Genomic DNA, 19,967 nt, shown 5'->3' with positions numbered 1-19,967 from the left:
TTGCCTTGAAAAAAAACAGAGTGTTTAGCACGTGGGGATTTATTGGTCTGCTGAAACCTGAGGGGAAGGGGGACACAGCAGCAGCAGTGGAGAAGATGGCAGTGATCAAAAAATGGAGGGACTCACACATGCTGCAGGATTTGGGCTCTGTGACACCAGAAACCCAGAACTGGGCTCTAGCTGTGTGGCATTCGCAGCTCTGGAGCAGGAAGGAGGTGCTGGACTAGAGCACGATACAGGGGAGTGGGATTTAACAGCGATGTGGCAGCAGATCTATGCTGCTTTTAAACATTTCTCTCACTTTTTCTATGTTTTCAGAAGTATTCACAAATTTGTATGGTCTTTTTATGTCTCCAGAAGTAATTATGGTCCCTTTTATTGCTAATGATGGTCTCTGAAAGCTATAAGTAGAGAACAATGAGTTTGTAAAGCAAAGTGCCTCATGCTTAGGGCCTACCCACATTCATTCTGCCTTCTTATGTGGCCATGTTTAACCCGCTCTCTAGCTACCTGACGTTTTATTATCATCCTTAATGCATAGGAGAGAGCATGCTTTAGAGTGAAAGGGGTTTACATTTAACCTCTTCTCTGCAAAAGACCCTTTTCTGTTGTAGCTTAAATTAGAAGGCAAGCAGTAAAGGCAGCAGAGGATTTTGGAATGCCTCTGTGGTGGAGGTCTGCTGCCAGGTGCTGGCAGTTGTCTTCATCCAACCCCCCCAGGTGCTGCCTGCTAAGATGCCTGCAGCCGTGACACCTGTCCCTCGTTTAGCTGTGGTTGTGAGCTCTGCATCTCGCCGTTTCTCTTTGAGAGCTCAGGCTGGGTACCTAAAACACTTGCTACATTTTACCTTTATCTCTCTGATTTTCCGTGGAGAACACCGCAACAAACAACCTTCTGAGTGTAAATTGAAGGCAGGGGAAGTGTGTAAGACAGCAGTTGACAAGTCCTATTTGTCTGCGCACACTTGCATATGAAGTTTGTTTAGGAAATGCATACATGAAAAATGCATTTATGCTCAAGGTGAACTGTTATTAATTGAACCAGTACATGACATGTGCTATATAAGCAATAAATTGTGTATATGCATCGAATGAGCAGCTGAGGCAGTAGTTGTGAGGGTAATTCACATCGCCACATGTCAGCGTACAGTCTGTTTGGGGGCTGAGAAAGAAGTCAGTGGTGTTTGACAGCATTAATGCAAATTGTCCAAGCCGTGCAAGTGATGCATGAAAATTTCCTCACTACTCAGGCTGGCTTTAATGAAAGTGATCTGATACAACTGGCTGAGCTTTAATGGTTCACGCTAGGCAGAGGCGAAGGGCAGTGTTTGTTAAACAGCAACACCTGTGTAAGGCCTCCAGGCATGCTAATTCTAGTGCCTACTGTTACGAGGTGAGCCTTTCTTCCTGATGGTTCAGACAAAGCTTTAACCCAACAGGCTTGGATGTTTTCTTACATGCTGTAGCACAATGACCACATGGATCGTCTGTTGTATGCAAGTCTGCAGGACTTCATTGTTCAGCTTCATTTTATGCTAACGATTGTACCTGAGCTCGTGAAAGAAGGGCAGAGTGATTGGTAAGGAATCAGATTTAGTTCTGAGTTTCTTATTATAGAAAACAACAGGGAGGGGAGGGAGACACTTGTTTTAAAATTGGGAAGTATCTTAGCTCTTTGTTGTACCCTTTAATCTCCTTATTTTGTTTAAAACCACTTCAACAGCTGCAGCTCCTTCTTAATTTGGAGAACAAAAAACCCTAGCAGTTCAACTGCCTGGGGACACTTGAGGCCACAAGTGGAAGGGAAACCCCCATCGAGGGCTAGTCCTTTCTTCTCCTTAATGCACAACTTATTGTGTGGGTTATTTATAGTGCTGTAATCTTGCTGAGTGCTGCTGAGAGAAACAGTGCCAGGCAGGCTGGCAGGCTTTGAAGGGCTTGAGAAATGGGATTTCCTGTTCCACCGGCTCAGAGCTGACTCTTTCCATTGTCGGGAGCTATTATCGCCTTCTCCCAGCCAAAGCAGATAACACAGCTTCAAGGTCAGGGAAGACACAAGCTCTCATCAACAGCATTAGTGGGAGGAAGAGCTCGCTTGCAGTCAGGGTGCGTGTTTCTGTAGCTGCTGTTCCTGGGGACGCTGCCTGTGCAGCCGGGTCTGCGTGTGGATGGCAGAGCACACAACAGCTGAGGTTGGAAGGGTTCACTGGGGACCGTGTGGTCTCACCCCTGCTCAAAACCTCTCAAGGCAGCCTGTTCCAGACATACGTGCTGGGGACAGGAGAGAAATCTTGTTTTCCCATGCTTCAGCTCCTCACTGACCTGCTCTTTGCAGTGGATTTTGCACCCCTGCTGAGCGTCATCTCTTGTAGGGACGTAGGTGGGACTAGAAGGCAGCCCTGGTCCAGTCCTGCTATGGCCGTGGACTTCCCTCCGTGTTGTCTGGAACAGGAGGAGAGAGGTCAATCTAGGGAAGCAGCAAGCCTTGATTCAGGGAGCACTTTTAGATTATAAAATAAATAAATACAGTCAGAAAAAAAAATCTGTATTTACAGTAAAGTCTCATATACGATTGAAAATCTATTCAGATTGAGACAGTGACTTCAAATTGCAGTGTCCGTTCTGTCTGGATAATTCCTCTGAGAGCACCTTCATTCCTAATGCAGCCAGTTTACAGAACGGATGAAACAAGGCTCTCCTGACTCAGTACCAGGGCATGCTGGAGTTACCTGAAATTAGATTTCAGGGTAACCCTGTTCATGACAATTGGCTCAGTCAGGCCTGTTATTTTTATAAATAGTATAATGAAATAGTGATTTTTCTGCTGTCTGAAACAAATTACTTCCATGCTTCTGCTAGAGTTTATTGAATGCATCAGGGGATCTGTTGGAGCTACATTAGTTAGGGATGTTCTGAGGCTATGCAAAAAAACATTTTTTAGCAATATTTCAGATGATGTCCTGACTGAGACTGCACATCACCTTATGGGAGCACTCTGCTCCAGTTCGTACGGGGTTCCTGATACTTTCTTTTGTGCATAAATGCTGCAGTTGCTGGCTCCTGATGGAGACACCTTGATGGGAGCTGCTTGGATGTAGCTGTGCTTCACGTGGGACTTTGGCACGTCCTTTTGCTTACACTGAAATAACTCAGAAATGCTTCGAGGAGGACTGGACCCAGCGCAGGCATCTGTGGCACATAGTGTAGCTTGCTGGCATCCTGGTCTTAAACTGCTAAACTTCATTTTTCTGTCAAAATATAGATTCAAAAAAACAGCTACCTTACTCACTGAGTCTGGGGGCATTTATTTGCCAGTACTTGTATGGCACAGCAGGTATCTCAGAACAAGACAGCACAACTCTCTTCCCTGCCCCTAGATTCGTGTTAAATGCATGAGATGGTGGTGAGGTGTCAGAGGCTAAATAGTTCATAACTTAACATAAAACAGACTGTGCTGGTGGTTTTCCAGGCACTAGCAGTGCTATACCTGGGTATAACCATGGGGGTGCCCCAGCAGTCCCATGGGGCAGAGAAGGGACTCGGGGAAGGCAACAGCACAGGCTTTTCCCTTAGCTGCTGCCCAAACAGGGAGCCACAGGTGTCCTTTGGGCAACGCAGGCGCAAATCAACCTTGATGGAAGGAGGAGGTAAGGTTGTTGTACTGCTTGTGCTTAAAAAGGACCAGCAATTTCCATGGTTTATGCCTTAGAAAAGACTGAGTAGGCTGGTCAAATCCATGTGGCAAAGTTAATGGCAGTAAGACACAGAAAGGGAACTTGATAAGAAATATTTCAAGAGAGACAGACTGATAGTTGTTGCTTCAGCCGATGGGCATCTGCACAAGGCCGTTGGCCTCACGGGGTTAAACTAGCTTTAGCTCAGGCTCCAGACAAACAATAATTCTGGCTCCAGGTCTCACTTCTGCCTCATTCTTCTTTGCTGTTCTGTGTGCTCAGCTCAGAGCACAGCAGCTGATACAGCTGCTGGAGAATCCTGCAGTTCCAGGGAAAACGTCCGGGCTTTGCTGACATAGCTGTGAGCTACAGGGAACAAAAGGGTGCTGCTGAGGGAAAAGCTCCTCGGCAGCATCAGGGTCCTTTCGGGCTGTTCTGTGGTTTGTGGTACACGGGAGTTCAGAGAAGTGCCTTGAGCGTTCCCTTCTGAGTTTTAAATGAAGGGTCCTCATAACTCAAGTGGGCTTGCTTTATAAAGCAGTACCCCACAGCTCAGTTTGTGTGATGGTCCACCCTGTGCATTTTACACTTGAGAAGAATGAAAATCTAAGAAATTTTCTTAGTTTAAGTGGAGCAATTTTGTTTGATGCACTAGCTCTAGCTTTTAATCTTGTTGCTGGCATGTAGGGGCTTGCTTTTGCTTATTGACCCAACCAGGGACCAGCTACAGGCATTTAAGGAAAAAAAAAATATATATATACATATATATATGTAGCAGTTCTAAAAGTAGTTCCGCTAGGTAAGGAGCGTGTGGACTGCTGTGTCTCGTGGTTGATTCAGAGCTCTGACTTGTCCCTTTGTGTTTGGGGGTTTCCATGAGTGCGTCCTTGTGTGGGCGCTGTGGCATCTAGGAACACGGGAGCCTAGGTTGCAATCATTTCCCTGCACAGGAAATTTAAAGGTTCATTTGCAGGCTCTCTCTCCCCTTCCAGCGGTTGTGTGTTTCTGCAAAACATGTAAAAACTTTTAAATCGCTTTATCACCAGACTTACAGGGTTGGTTGAAAGGAGCCAACAGTTCAAAAGTTCAGGGTAGGGAAAAAAATAATTTAAAAAAAGCTGGGCAGATGGAGTGCATACTTCAGCTTTCTTCGGTTTGAATACCGGGCTTTGAAAAAAGCTCCTGCTTTCATTTCATGGGCCAGAAGTCTTTCACCAGTAAAATAAAACAATGCTCTTATAAACCACCTGAGCTATTTATTTGAGGAGCACCTGGATCAGCAATGAATGTTAATCCAATAATAACAGATAATTAAACTGTTATAATAGGTTTTTTAATCTCTCTCCTCCAGCTGTAGTTTCGCTTTTTGCCTTCATCAGGGAGACTATAATGAAGTGCAGAGGGCTCCTAATCCACTCAGAATTCCTTGACGGATTGCAGTATTTGTCCTGCTCTCGCCTTTAAGCAGTGGTTACACCACGAGACTGACTTTACTCATGGGTTGCCATCTTGTCACCAACCTCAGCCCAGGTCCGTGCCGGTGTCCAGCCACCTCCTGGCCAGGCCAGAGCCCACGGGCCCAGTCCTGAAGGCACGCAGGGGACCCGCAGCCTGTCCTGGTGGGGGCTTTGGGGCTGGGAGTGCAGGACACAAACCTGCTGCCAGTCGCCATGCCCAGCAGCTGTGGCAGAATAGCTTGTGATTGCAAGGGGCTGAACTTTGTTGTTCAGGTGGTGCTGTGCAGTCTTCTGGTGCTTCAGGCTTGAACTTTGTGTGTCTCAAACGCAAGTGGGTGCGAGGTGAAAATGTCATGAGGAAGGAGCCTTATCTGTCCGGCTGGGAACTGCTGGCCTGGCTCTCCTTTGCCCTACATGCCATCTGATTCTTCTCAAGCATTTGGGCCTCACACAGCCAGTTGTGTTCAGCAGCAGGATGCCTGCCAATGTCAGCGTGCAGCACCTGGCTACCCCGCCTGGTACCTACTTCCCAGGGTCAGCCTTCGGGGAGCGAAAGGAGGGGCCTGCTCAAACCCTTTCGGGTCAATCGGTGCGTATTCAGTTGGTGCATGTTGGCTCTTTGCAGTTCTGCAGGCCATGAGTGTCGCTGGTGTACCAGTAAATGAGTTCGCAGAGGTGAAGAATAGCACTCGCTGAGGTCTCGATGCACACCCGTGCTGAGGTTCGCACAGCCCTACCTGTCCAAGCTGCAGTCCTCGTGTGCCAGGACCGATCACTGCACAGCACCCGTTCTGTAGATTTAGGCCAATTTAACAATGTTTTTAAAACTGGTTATTTAAAGACATTTGTTGTTATTATTTGGGCTGTCTTGAAAATATTCTTAGATTAGCCAAAGCTTTCACAGTTCTGCTCCAGCAGGTACGGCTGGTCCTTAAGCACAATTTATCTTCCGCTTCTGATTTTAACTCCTGTCAAAATGTTTTTTGTAGCCACAAGGATTCAAGCCTACTTTCCAGAATTGTCGGGTGTCACTAAACCTTGTTGAAAAGGACGGGATAGTACTTTCTGTTACAATTTTTCTATAGATTTCATATAACTGTAAGAAACGCGGATTATTCGGTATCAGTTTCCCATTCTGTTCTGCATTATCCTTTGCAAGTAGAGTGAAGCACGGAGCTCTCCTTGTTAATAAAAATAAATGCTTTTAATAAGCAGATATAAGTACTCTTGCTACCTGTGATACCAGTGTCCCTGAATTTGTTACAAAAGAGTAGATTTCCTTTACTTTTAGTCATTGAAATCCAGACGTACTGTAGGCCTCTGTACTCTGTCCTGACACAGACAGTAAAGGATCTAGTACTAGCACGTGATGAGAGCAAAATGAAAATCCCAGGCTGGCCAAGGCAGAGAATGGGGATGAATTTCTGTATTTTGTTTGCCAGAATTTATATGAGAGTCAGGCCTTCTACCCGAGGTGCTCCGCAAGCTTTGATGCTTGGGAACAGACAATTCCTTGAGTTGATTTAGGGCATAAATCCTGTGGATGTCAGGTTTTTGTGTTTGATGCTTAGTCAAGTGCAATTAGGAGGGGAAAGGAAAACTGATATGCTTGGAAATGGAGCTTTCAAGTCTAAGAAACAGCACTGGCCTTTCCTTAAGGTCCTGAGTCCCTGCAGAAGGGGACTTCTCACTGCTGCGTGGCCTGATGGGGCTGTTCATATCTGTGAACATATATGTTCATGTCCTAATCAGCCTGATGCCTGCTGGGTCCCCAGGTCGCTTCACTGGGCTGCTGCGGTGGTTAAATCCGTGACTGCTGCCAAAGATTGGTCGGTTTTCCCTGCGCAGGTTTCCTTTGGCAGTCCTTGAGGCAGTGCTTGCTTCGGGCAAGTGTCCTTTAGCCCTTACTGCTGGCAGGTGATGCGGCGGTTTCACAGAGGCCTAAGTCCCTCGTGAGATGGCATTTGGCCTGCCTGTGCCCGAGCTGCTGCTGGGGAGGGTTGCCCTGCTCTGAGCAGGAAGGCCTCTAGCCCGGGCTCGTTGTGCCGTCGCATTTCAGTTATGCCAGGGACCAGGAAAAGGAGGAAGAGTTAAGGGGCCTCGCAGCACTTTGTGAGGGAATGGTTCCTATCGGAGCTGGTGTGCTAATGGCTGCCTTTCGGCTGCAAGGCAAACAGTTAGCAGATGTGAAACCTTTGGTGGAGCAGTGAGGGTGGGATACTGCTGGTGTCAGGTCCCATCTGAAATCCTTTCTAGTGAGCTAGAGAAAGCTCTGGGTACTCTCACCTGAGCACTCAGCCACGTCGATTCCTGTTTTCTCTCAGCCATGCGCAGACCTCCCTTGGGAAAGCCTGACTGTTTGCCTGGGCTCACAGCCAGGGGGTTCTGCTACCCTGAAAAGAATGGGGACCCCCAGCAGCATGCTGAGGGGGGATGGCCAGCTGGTTGCTGCCGTTCTCATTTCACCAGCTCCATCCGGAGTACCAGGAGCTGTCTGTGCCGCGTACGGCTACAGCACGAGTAGCTCTGAGCTGGGCGGTGGTGCCACTCGTGCTGCAGGCAAGGAACATCGGCCTCCTGTAGTAAGTTTGGCCAGGTGAACCAACAGCCTAGGTCTCTGGCCTCGGTTCAGGTGGTAGAAGGGTGTCTGTGGCTTCCAGCCCTTCTGTTACCAGATGAGACAGAGAGCTAAGGGCTGCCTTAGAGGTGAGAGGATGACGTGAGCTTGTCTGACAAAGCGTGGCCGTGTGAGATCGGCATGCTGGGTAAGCTCCCATAACATCCGATCCTTTGTGGGTGTGCTGGTTTCTTTGGCAGTCTCTTGGTCTCCTGTTCATTACCTGACAGCGTTCCCCCACCAGGCCCAGATCCCTTCCAGCAGCTCCTCACTGTGGCTGTGTCTGGCTGGCACCAGTGGTCCCGCAGAGCAGGTGCCTGGCTCTCACTGTTTGGCTGTGCTACCTAAGTGCAGAGCGGTCCGTAAGATGCGAGGTCAATTTTTATTTAAGTTCTTGGTTAAAAGGTGCTTGGTCTGTGCATAAAATGAGAGTGCTCTGTGGGATCGCAGGCTCGATAACTTTCTGCAATTCTCAGGCAAGAGAGCAGGGTGTAGAGATGCTTTTGCTAGGTTGCGCTGGATGATACCCGATTCAATTTCTACCTTGTCACTTCTGGGGCTTTCTTTGGGTTGGGGTGAAGCTGTTCCCATGATACCTACGGTTTATTGCCTTGAGGTCAGTGCTGCAGGTGGCTGTTTCTCTCTATGAGACTTGTGGTGCTGTTCTCGTGTCCTGTTGCTGCCAGTGGCCAGAGTCAGCTGATGTTATGGCACTGAGCTGTTGACCTTGTTGCTTGCTTACCTGCTGCTGGCGTTTGCTCCAGGTGTTGTGTGCGAAGCAGCTGTTGTCCTGGTTTTACTTACCAGTACTTATGCTCAGATTTGTTAAGGACACATCAGCCTCAAAGAAAGACTGATCACAACACAAAGTAGCTGTGTGACTGCATCAAAAAGAAAAAAGAAGTTTCAGTTTGCTGGTGTTTTGTGCTTTACTTTTACTTTATGCAGCCTCAGCTCTTCAGCATCTCACTCTTGCGTCCAGCACACCAAACATCGGGGAACATAACCCTACATAACATAGATGGAGATATTGTTGTTTTTAAGAAAAAAACTTTATCCTGTGATGGCTTGAGCTCATATCACCATGGTTTTAGGCCTGAAAATTGGTTAGGGACTGCAGAGGCAGGTGTACAGCTGAGAGTTTGTCTGACGAGGGAAGGCCTGCAAAAGGTGTGTGCTGGGGGTAAGGGGATAGCTGGGAAGGTTTCTTCTAGCAGGATGTGTAACGGTTTGGTTTGTGTGCTTGTTTTACACAGCAGCCGTGCTGCAATGGTGCTGTACTTCATTGAGCACTAGGGGAGGGTAAGAAGGGTGGACTGAACGTGGACTAATTAGGTGCCTCTGTTGTAGCAGCTTTGATCAATTTACAAAACACATGTAAGCAGACATGTGCCAATTCTGTGTTAGGAGACCTACACCCCTCTTCCAAATGCCAAGGGATTCGGGCTCAGTACTCGCACTCTGTCTGGCCACAGGGCAAACTGCGACACACACAGACGCTCACCGACAGGCTGTACTTTGCAGGCTTGGTGGCACTTGTGTATCAATAATGTTATATTACACCATAATTCAGTAACCTCTGAAATATGCTTGGACACCTCGCGGCTGATCTTTACAGTAATATTTACGCCTGGCAGGAAGATTGTTAGTGTTGGCACTTATTTCAGTGTTTTCCTTATTCCCACTGCTAAAATCAACAGGGTAGGCCGCGCTAAAATAGGATTTGTTATTTGCTGTCTCTTAAGCTGGTTGTAAAATATGAAAAAGATCACTCTGTTAGCTGAAGCTTCTGTACTTTCAGGAGTATCAAATGTCTGCAGACGCAACTCAGGACAGCTGCCACGACCAACCGCTGGCTCTCCTGGAGGAAATATACTTCGCTGTGCTGGTAGCTGAACCAACGTGTGCTGCTTTGCCTCCAAGCATGGGTTCCCAGACTGCTCGGTCCTGTCGGTTCTCCTAGGGGAAGGTAAGGCACAGCCAAACATTTGATAGCGTCCACGCTGAAGTTTGAGACCACAACACACTGCTAAGGCAGTCTTTCCAGCGAGATGAACGGCCTCTTGTTCAACTCGAGCCTTTCCCAGGTGTGTCATTTCTAACTGGCCTTTTATGAAGACAGTGAGTGCATTTTTTTTTTTTACAAGTAGCTAATGAATGACCAGAAATACTTGGATTTGGGTTGATGGCCTTGCTATTACTTTCTTACCTTTCTCTCTACTGTATGCTGTCACTGCAAGTAGCACAGGGGCCTTACAAATGGCATTGTTCTGATAGCTTCTGCTTGCTTCTGATAAACCAGCTGATGCTAGACTTGTCCCTTGATGTAGGAAATTGTTATGGGAAGGCTCAGGTCGGCGTGAATGGAGAATGAACGGGAATTTTCATCTGCATTTGACAGCATCAGCAGGAGGACGTGGTGGGGAAGCCGTGCCCTCAAACACTTCTGCAATCTGGAAACAAGCAGGTGACAACTCTGGGCCCACAAAGCTGGGGATGTTTTCTCCCACATGCTCCTCTACTTCCCTTTTCCTGCTCTTTTTTTCCTCATGTTTATGATGTCTTGATTTTTATTCTCACTTGCACCTTTTTCTTCCTTTACCTATGGTTGCTTTTGTGTACGTCTTCACAGACTTTTTTTCTTAGCTGAGCTTTTTCTTTTTTTCGTCCCTTCTTGCTTGTGCTTTTTTGTACTTGCACTTTTCCTTGTCTATTCTCTTTGCAGTTGTTCTCATTGCTCTTGAGCTTGCTCTCTTTTTCCCCTTTCCACTGATTCCCAGTGCAGTTAGAGCTCAATCAGGAAACCTTTCTAGGATTCATGCCATGTCAGTTATTAATAATGTATATACCTCAGGCTAATGATTTAAAAGCAGTAACAAACAATTCCCAGAGAGTGTTTGCTGCAGACTGGGTAGAAGCACAATTGCAAGCAAAATTTGGCATTTTCCCAACTGGAAATCTGGGGTGCCAGAATTCAGTGGACATAGTAAGAAAAAGAGTAATATTGCTGTCCAGACACAATATTGATCCAGATACTGTGATACACTTTTTGCTGCAAAGTATCCAGGAGCCCCTAGATTTACAATATTTAAGTATGTAAAGACAGGAAATTTGCTCCTTTCCATGTGTCCCTTATCCTTGGGTCTGCAGGTTTACCTGGGGAGGAGGTTCTTAGCAATACCAGAAAGGGCAACAAATTGATTATAAATGCTAGATTACAGGGTGGAAGACTCAGAACTGTTCATAAAGCTGGCTGACAGCAAGGTTAACTGCATCAGTGGTGAAAGGGAAGCCTTGGGGTGGATTCCAGTGACTTTTGACGCTGCAAACACAAAACCAAAACTTATGGCTGATAGATTTGTTTTTATTATTATAGAACAGATGAACTAAAATAAGCCAACAATATAATTTTATGCCAACAGCCATCTTTCTAGCACAGGCGGTGACGGACTCAATATACCCTTCTCCTCCCTCCCTGGGCCTCCATTCAACAGAAGCAAATGGTGGTGGCTCTTCACATGGTAAGTTTTAGACTCCAGTGATCTCACGCTTTTTATTGATAGAGATGTGCCTGGGAAAAGAGGAGGTGGGGGGAGCAGAGAAGAGAGCCTATATTTTGTAGGAGCGATAAGCAGAAAGGCTTGTGGATCCTCTTGCATGTTCACACGTTGTGACCAGGTAGATGGGACAACTGGAGAATCATGCCCACTCTCAGCACGTAGCAAGCCCCTACTTGCTACTCTAGTCAAGCCAGGAGTTGCTTCCCATTCCAAGCTAGCAAAGGGCAAGATGCACTCAACGGGGAGTTTTTGGCAGGGGGTAAGGGGCAGTCTATGGAAAACCAAACAAAAAACCACCCCCCCTCCCCCCCCCCCCCCAAAAAAAACACAAACAAATCTGCATTTTAAGCCACTTCAAAGTAAAAGTCACTTCTTATAATATAATAGATAATTTTAAAATGGCAGGACCACCATCCTAGAAAGACAAAGGGCTTGCACTCAAGACCAAAGAAAGAAAAACCAAAACAACCAAACCAAAACAAAAAAAAGCCAAGAGTGGCCCCACTCTCAAGCTTGGCTCTTCTCTAAAAACAGCACTCATCATCCATCTGAATAGGTAAAAGGAGGAGTGGACAGAAAATAAAATAAAATTGGTGCAACTTCTCGCCAGGTGGCGCATTAAACCAAAGCTCCATACAGTCCCATATGACTACACGTCCTGTGGTGGCAGCATAATTTCTTTCAGCTTTCATTGCTGTATATGTCTGTATGTATATCTGAACATATACATACACATACACACATAATATATAATATTGTTTTTAATGTTAGTTTAGATCCTGTAGGAGGGCTCATCTCTCTTTCACGTGGTTCTGTGCTCCTGCGCTGTTGCTGCTCCCGTTGCCGCTCCCGTTACTGCTGCTCCCACTGCTGCTGCAGAGGACCTCTGTGAGGTCGTCCATGATGGTGGTCTCTTTAGGGTCCACCAGGTTGAACTCCCTGATGAATAGGATAAAGTGTGTGTAGAGCGTGTTTAAATGTCCGTGCAGCTCCAGTGCCAAAGTCTCCTTAAAGTGTGAGGAGTAAATATGGGCCAGCACGTGGAACAGGTACTTGCAGATCTTCTTCACTAAGGACTCAAACGAGTTTGGGAATTCCTTGCCTGAAAGGAAGACAGAGAAACACCGTGACAGTTCCAGCTGGTCACCTTGAGCTCCACATCAGCATTTTGTCCTGGCCAGGCTGTGGGTAAGTGCAACCAGCCCACCTTAAAGGCAACTCATGGGCAACAAAGGCAGTAACTTCACAGGCAACTCACGGGCCCTGTATCATCTTCCCAACATGTTCTTTTTACAAGACGTAAGGGGAAGAGTCTAAGGTTTTAAGTGTTTTCATTTAAAGTTAAGCTTTTAAACCCTATGGTTCAAAAATCAGGAAGAAAATGTAATCATTCTTTAAACCACAATTTTTTTGATACTGGCTATAAAAATAATGAGAGGTTCTTCTGGGTTCTTATCTAGTTTGTCCAGGAGGAACAGATCTTTCTGCTGAAAGTGCATAATAGTTATGAGACCATTTAACAGATCACGAAATGGAAACTAAAGTACTTGGCAGACTTCCCTCATTTCATTATTGAAATTCTATCAAATGGCCGAAGAAATGGAAGGAAATACTGGCTGCCTTCTCTCAGGTGCGATCCAAATGATGCTTGCCTACCTGTGCAATTTGCTCTAGGGAACCTGCTTTGGCAGGGGGGTTGGACCCGATGATGTCTCGAGGTCCCTTCCAACCCCTACAATTCTGTGATTCTTGCTGGAGCATTACTCTGCCCTCATTGTAAAAGACAACGGTTGGACAACCACTGCTGGTGATGCTGAAAGTGAAACTGAGGCAAGCAAAAAAGAAAAACCTGCCATCCTAAGCGTGATGCACAACAGGAAGTATGTTACTGGTCTACAGTACACCCTGGACACAGTGACTTACATGAAAGGCCTTGTTGCCTTTTGAATTAGCATATTTAAAACAATAATAACAAAAATAACAACATCACTGACTGGGCATTGCCTCCTTTTATAGGTAAATGCTGTCTGCTGAACATGCATGATACTGTAACATCCTAGTTCCCCAGCTATCTGGTGAAGGGACTCAAGAAGCCAGATGCTTTTAGTCCAGATTAAGCCTATCTACAATAACTTCTGCTCAACAAGTCTCTGTGTTTTTCCCCTTAATCAAAGGCATTGCAAGTAGCTATCTTGTTAAGTTATAAATTGAGTTAAAATTACTTTTGTTTCTTTTCAGTCCTTAAAAATCATGTTCTTATTTAATTTCTGGAGGGGAAAGGAGATTCTAAACAATCTGTTAGGCAAGGAAGACTAGCCACATTCCTGACAATGCAATTTATTTCCCCCTTAATACATTAGGGCTCTAAAGGATATAATAAAAAACCAACAAGGCTAAATTTTACTAGCAACGCACCATGTTAAAAACCCACATACTGACAGTTTTTCTCCTCTCTGAATACAGGCTTTTTCCTAGACGATCTTGAAGCACTTCAAGAAAAAGATGTCCTGATGAAATGTAAGCCAAGGGGACAGGATGGGGAGTCTTTCACCCCAGTTCCTATGCCAACAGCACAAGTCTTTGTTACTGTACAAATGAACCAAAATTAAAATCTCCCTTCGAAAAACAAGTGTGAAGTTGTCTGGTATTAATATGTATGCTGAATGCATATATGCCAACTTCCACCTTACTTATGGCATCTGCAAAAAGCCCCAGGAAGCACCTGCCCAAAGGTAAGCCTACCGTATTTTGTTGGAAAGACGTCCTCATCTGTCACTAGTTTCTGCACAGAACTCATGACGAAGTCAACATACTGAGGAGCAGTGCACTTGATCTTCTTTCCCCGCTCATCATACCAGTAGTACTGTCTGTGGAGAGAATCGACAGCGTCACCATGTTGTACCTCGGATCCTCAGCTCAACTCCTAAGAGGTTAGTGTCTAAATAATATAAAACAACAACTGCAACATTACTGAAATAGATCATCACTTGCCACTGCCAAGTAATACCAAGCACAGAAAGGCTGCTGAAGTCTCCCAGGAGGGGCAGTGACAGCTACCTATCCGTGACAGACTGAGGGTTTACAGTCCATAAAACTGTACAGGAAGGCATTATATAACTATTGTAACACTGCTGCCTTTTAAAAAGTGATAAAACTTCTAATGTTTAACATCATACATCATCACACAAAAATTAGTCTTGTAGTGTAGTATTATTAAATAGACAGAAGGTGGCTCCAAAACACCAGCTTTTTCAAAGCTGGTGCTCTGAGATACTTGTAGTGTTTTTGAACAGTACAAAACCTGTTCCAAAATCCTATCTGGGGAATGTTTTCATGGCCCTTTTGGACATCCCTACCTATATGTGCCTCAAAAGCCTGCTCCTTTGTTTCCAAACACCCTAAACGAGTGGAATTTACATTTTACACTGCCACCAGGGAATAATCCTGTTGGATTTTAAAGGAACAGGAAAAATTAGCATATTGTGAGGCTTTTCAAAAGCAACTGTAATCATCATCTTGATCAGCTGCAGCCACTGAAATAAAACAGAAACATTCCCTAATAACTATTGCAGTCACCTGAGAGAGGAATCTGAAGGCTGTAAAAGAACTCAAACTTTTGTTCCTTTCTTTTTTTGTTTCTTTAAATCATGGTTAATTAAAGGATGCTTAATTTGAGGGTGGTGAGGCACTGCAACAGGCTGCCCAGAGAAGCTGTGGATGTCCTAAGCCATTCTGTGATTCTCAGAAAGCACACTGCTGTTACCAAGAGCAGCTATCCACTGTAAGAAATGGTTTTGCTGATTTCTTTATCTGAAAAACTTTTTTTTTTTGATCTATGTCACATTAGAGTTATCTGAGTTCCAATTCCTGAACTCTTCCTTCAAACAGTGTAAGCTCCAGGTGCTGGCCATTATGAGACTGATAAGAAATCCATTGTATTGGACTTCTCAGTTGCTTGATAACATTTTTCTTTCTTCAGTGGGAAGTTTAGCCACTTTTGGACACTTTTTTTTGGCAAGGAAATAAAGATTCAATGTTGTTTTTTTTCTGTATCTAACAGGACTAGACTGTTAAACTAGAAGGACCGACAGGTGCCACTTGGGAAGTGGAGTTTTACGTATACTGACCAGCAGAATAGTCCTGAAGCAACTGAAGAAAAATGGTATGTAGCAACTGAAAAGTTCTAATTGACAGCTTGTTTTCATTGCCCGGAAAGATTCTTCAGGGACCTGAGGGGGGTGATGCGATGACAGTAAGGAACAGTTCATGCCCCAAGCCATATGAAGACAAGAGGAAACAGTACAGAAGTCAGCTCAGACTTTAAAGAGAGGAAAGACAATTGAAAACTAGTTCTGCAGACGCCTAAGGTTTAGAATTTGTCTTTCAGTGCATTTTCAGCATGTGGTGCTTGGTCACTCCATTGTTTACTGGAGGTAGCAGGACGGCCTGCAAAAGGGCACAAAAAGGTAAGTGAATGGAAACAGCAGGAGTTAAAAGGTCTTTGCAGAGCTATGCCAGGCATCAACACTAGAATTTAGGGCCTTAGGGGTGGGCTCTGCTCATTGCTGCTCACTTCCTTTATACAATCCACATGTAGGGAATTGCACAACGTGGTGTGCAAACCCAAGCCATGGTCCCTCCTTTGTCTAGCCCTGTGTTAAGCTGGAGGAAGGCAGTTCTAGGCAACTCTTGACTTATTTTGGGTCTTAAGACCAGAGCAGCAGCAGACTGGACTGTCTGCTCCTCAGCAGTTCCTACATGCTGCAGAAATCCTCAGCTACAAAACAGAACAGTTTGGAGTTGCCCTTAGGCACAAACCCAAATCTGGATAATTGGATTTTAGTTAAAAGAAACAATTTGGCAACTGTGCAAGTTCACTTACACAAAAATGTAAGTGAATAAATCTGCTACAACATCCCACTGTACATCCCTTTTGCCTTTCCTTAACAGTTAAGCTGATTATGCAAAATGGGAATTCAGAAAAATCATTAAGAGTAAGGGGATAACTACAGGGATTGTCCTGTTTGATAAGAACCATTTGTCTTCCCTGTGTTTCAAGCTCTGTGAACAAAGTCTTCACGTGTCTTGAAGAAAGAAAGGAAGGAGCCCCTGGCGTGCCACAAACATCTCAGGCAGGGAGCAGCTCCCACTGCGCTGGAGTTATCTCCAGGTTGGGGCCATCGAGGGGCTCAGCTGGGCACAGAAGTCTGAGTGCATTCCACCACTGGCTCTGTGACAGCACAGCCCCATATTAGGCAAGGGATGGGGAGCAAACAGGACATGAAGACAGACACTTAAAGGCACTTCTCGAAAAGTGCTTACATGATACAGATTTTGATTCCATTCCATATGTAAAATTTTGGCAACTTAAACTTTCCCAGTATGGAGAGCACAAGGAGTTTGCAGCTCCCATTCTAAGTCCCAGGGAACAATTACTAATGGGTTTAACGTAGAAAAGCCTGTTATACAAATAACAAAGTAAAACAAATATGGAGTCAGTCACAGTGCCATGTCTTAATATGTGTACATATTTTATCCCTTTCCCTACAAAACATTCTGGTTTTGTGCTGGTGAGTTTAAGGAGGACCATACAGCTGTTACTGCACACAGAGAAGCCATGGCAGACCAGAGGCTACTTTAGTATATAGGAAAAGCTTCTGTAAGGAGGGAGAGGCAAATGCACTAGAGGTACGATGTCTGGAAAGGAGGGTGAGACAGTCCTGCTATAAATGCCAGAAGACAGGTTATGAAGAAGGAAGGATAGCAAATTGTATAAAGTGCAAGGGCTGTAATACAGTGCTTGGCAGCAACTTGGAATAGCTTTGATGGTTTGACGGGGCAAAACAACATTTAGATGGAAAAAAAAAAAAAAGGAAAAAAGAGCCACTGTGTAGAAGCTCAGGGAACTGAAGAATAAGACACTACAGAACATGCAAGTTTGAGTTGCAAAGAACTTCTGTAGTCAGGGACACTAAGGATAACACAGACAGGAGATAGATTGCAAGATTAGGGAAAAAAATGAGTAATAAGGAATTTATTCCTTATTCCTTAAGGGGTTTTAATGGACCAAAATGAGACTTCTCACTCTTATCTGTAGGCTGCTTAGAAATTTGTATCACTTCTTAATTTCTGCCTGGAGAGTTTTGTAATCTCAACCTAGTGAACAGCACTCACACAGGCTCTTAGTTATCCACTCTCTTCAGCACTTTTTAGAAATTTTGCCCCCATGTCAGCTATAGAGAACCAGTTTACAGGCCATGGTGGGGAACCTTAGCTTGCCTAATAATAATAATCTATAATGTATATAGTACCTGCTTTACAGCAAGCGATAAACTTATTAATGAACAAAATTAAGTGACTTCCCAAGTTACATTTGGGTGACCCTCCCTAAATTTCAAAGATAAGTGGCCATTCCCTTATTTTTCTTGGCATTATCCCACCTTGCCAGCAAATGCTTCCATCTGTCCTACAAGGAGACTAAGCTTTGGTCAGATGTCTCTTTGTGACCCTAGGCAGAAATTCTCTTTCTCACTGTGTGCAGATGGCTGTGTTATCTCATATATCTGACAGAGAGCTGAAAGCTGCATCTGTCTGCAGTTTGTCACTTGGCTGGAACTTTTGAGATGTTAAAACCTTACCTCGAATGTTAAATTGCAACTTGTGTTTATTTTGCCAGTAAGTCCTCTGAACTTAGGATTGAGTATTTGCAGTGAGTTTGAATGCAAAGGAACTAGACAAGCAACCTGTTCTGCATTGTTAATTCAACATCCCAGCCATAAATACAGAAAGCCTTCCTTAGGTACGACCAGAAGGGTGTGATCCAAAACACGCCTCGGGGAACTGGGCAAGGAAAGCACATAGGAGGAACAAATGCAGAACTTCACACTGAGCTAAAGAAATCAACACTGCAAAAAACAGCCAACATCACCCTTATTCCAAAATACTGGCATGCTGTGGCAACCTAACACAGGTAGCTGCTGCTGCTGAACGCACACACATCACAGTCACAGAAGGTCAGACCAGGGCTGTCTTGTCAGGCTAATAAGCAACTGACTCTAATGCTTAGGTGATGTTCTTCATGTACTACAGACAGGTCAGAGGCAGGACAAATCACATCAACTGGTGTTTCTCCTACACAACAAGCACCCATTTAACCTTACTTCATTAGGACAAGATTTTAAAATTAAAAAGTCAGGGGGAACGTATAGCTTTGTAATAGTCACAGTTGGACATAAACAAGCATGCATCTTTGAGGCAGTTCTCCGTGTTTAGGCATCTCTCTTCCAAAAAAGAAGAATGAGGAAAGGCAGAACATAAAGATAAGGAATATCCAGAATTGTCATTGGAGATATTTGGAGAACACAATTATGAACAGGGTCTTCAAAACTGAACTGCACTGAGGCATAGAGTTAGATGAACAGCAGAATGAAATATGCAACATGAATCAGTCATCAGCCCCCCAAGTACAGGAAGATAACTGAAGTTGTTCTGATTTAGTTAAACACAAACCATTTCAAGCGTTTCACACAAGTGTAGCCATGTTTCCTGTTATTCCCAAGTAGTGCAATTTTCAGTTTTCCAAAACAAAGGATAGGAACATTCAGCTATTGGTCCTCACCACTAAAAATACAGACTGCAGCTGGAGCCACCTACAGACACTTCCTTTCTTTATTCTGCAGCACAAGCTGCTTACAGAGAACTCTTGTTTAAGAGTCAATACAGCAGAATGGAGCAACGCTGACTAGCCTCTCACCATCTCCTTTTAGCCAACATTTCCCATCAGACAAGCCAATCAACAGTTAAGCTTAGTCCTTTGGACAGCCAGTGCTACATCAGGAATTAAAACATGAGAAAGCTTGGGAGCAAGAGTCAACAAAACACTCATTTTACTGATCACCATTTCTCATTTAGAGACATACTGTCTACTTTTGATAAAATCTGAGTCCAGCAGAGATTTATTACTTTCTGTTCCAGCCTGCTTTCAAAGCCCCTAGCACAGCCTTTAATTCTCTACTGACAGTTATCTTTCCAACTTTTACATGCAAAAATATCCTCTGTACACTTTGCATTCTTCAGAGCATTCTCAAAGAAGGCCCCTGATATTAATTTCAAGTGTACTAGATAGCCTAGCACATTAAGCAAGGATTCCTTTTAAGCACTAAGTAATTATCATTAGATACAATACAAAGCTCTGGTTCTGTTCCATACATTTCCTAGGATGCCTGTTTGATGTACTGTAACATTAACAGCTCAGTCTTCTGTTTTAAAATCCATCTTAACAAAATTAATCCCAGGAAATGCAAGAGGAGGGAAGAATGGGACTATCAACACATGTGCTGGAGAAAAAAACACAACAGGCTTATTCATACTCAAGTGGATCTCATTTTCCATCATGTTGGACTGTGCTAATCAAGAGCAGGAGTTTATGGTAACTTTTTCTTATATTCACCATGTACAGCAAAACTACAAAGCCTTCTTTCATAAGTGACAGTTAGTCAATGTTTAAAAAGTCCACTAAGCCCTACACAGGGAGAGCGCCAAACCAAAACGTTTTCTGTGCTCTTTGCAAAGCTGCCACTTGTGCCCTCTGTGCCCAGGGGCTCAGGCAGAAAGCCAGCAGCTCACGTCAGGCTCGAGGTTATCCATCAGCAGCCTGGTG

At 44.7% G+C, this 19,967-nt stretch overlaps 1 protein-coding gene and 1 long non-coding RNA gene across 11 annotated transcripts in view; one reads left to right on the top strand and one right to left on the bottom strand.

Annotated features, from left to right (window-relative positions):
- Nucleotides 1-11,091: 11,091 nt before the first annotated feature.
- MOB2 (MOB kinase activator 2) overlaps nucleotides 11,092-19,967 on the bottom strand; it is a 112,477-nt gene continuing 103,601 nt past the window's right edge. For all 9 annotated transcript variants that reach the window (XM_048066558.2, XM_066997951.1, XM_013191618.3 and 6 more), the window contains exons 4-5: nucleotides 14,051-14,175; nucleotides 11,092-12,410 (exon numbers count right to left, since the gene is read on the bottom strand). In XM_048066558.2, coding sequence (XP_047922515.1) covers nucleotides 12,100-12,410; nucleotides 14,051-14,175 — 436 coding nt within the window. In that variant the 3' untranslated portion in view covers nucleotides 11,092-12,099. The remainder of the gene's footprint in view (nucleotides 12,411-14,050; nucleotides 14,176-19,967) is intronic.
- Nucleotides 12,357-16,120, top strand: LOC136790926 (uncharacterized). Of its 2 annotated transcripts, XR_010831813.1 has the most exons (4): nucleotides 12,357-12,496; nucleotides 12,769-12,938; nucleotides 13,772-14,238; nucleotides 15,369-16,120. It is a non-coding gene; the product is annotated as an uncharacterized lncRNA (long non-coding RNA). The 2 variants fall into 2 exon arrangements; XR_010831814.1 differs by lacking the exon at nucleotides 12,769-12,938 and having other exon boundaries at nucleotides 12,358-12,496.

This window comes from Anser cygnoides, chromosome 5 (assembly GCF_040182565.1).
Source record: "Anser cygnoides isolate HZ-2024a breed goose chromosome 5, Taihu_goose_T2T_genome, whole genome shotgun sequence".
In the NCBI taxonomy this organism is placed as follows: Eukaryota; Metazoa; Chordata; class Aves; order Anseriformes; family Anatidae; genus Anser; species Anser cygnoides.
The sequence above is the reverse complement of the archived record's forward strand: the minus strand, read 5'-3'. Positions and strand labels throughout refer to the sequence as shown.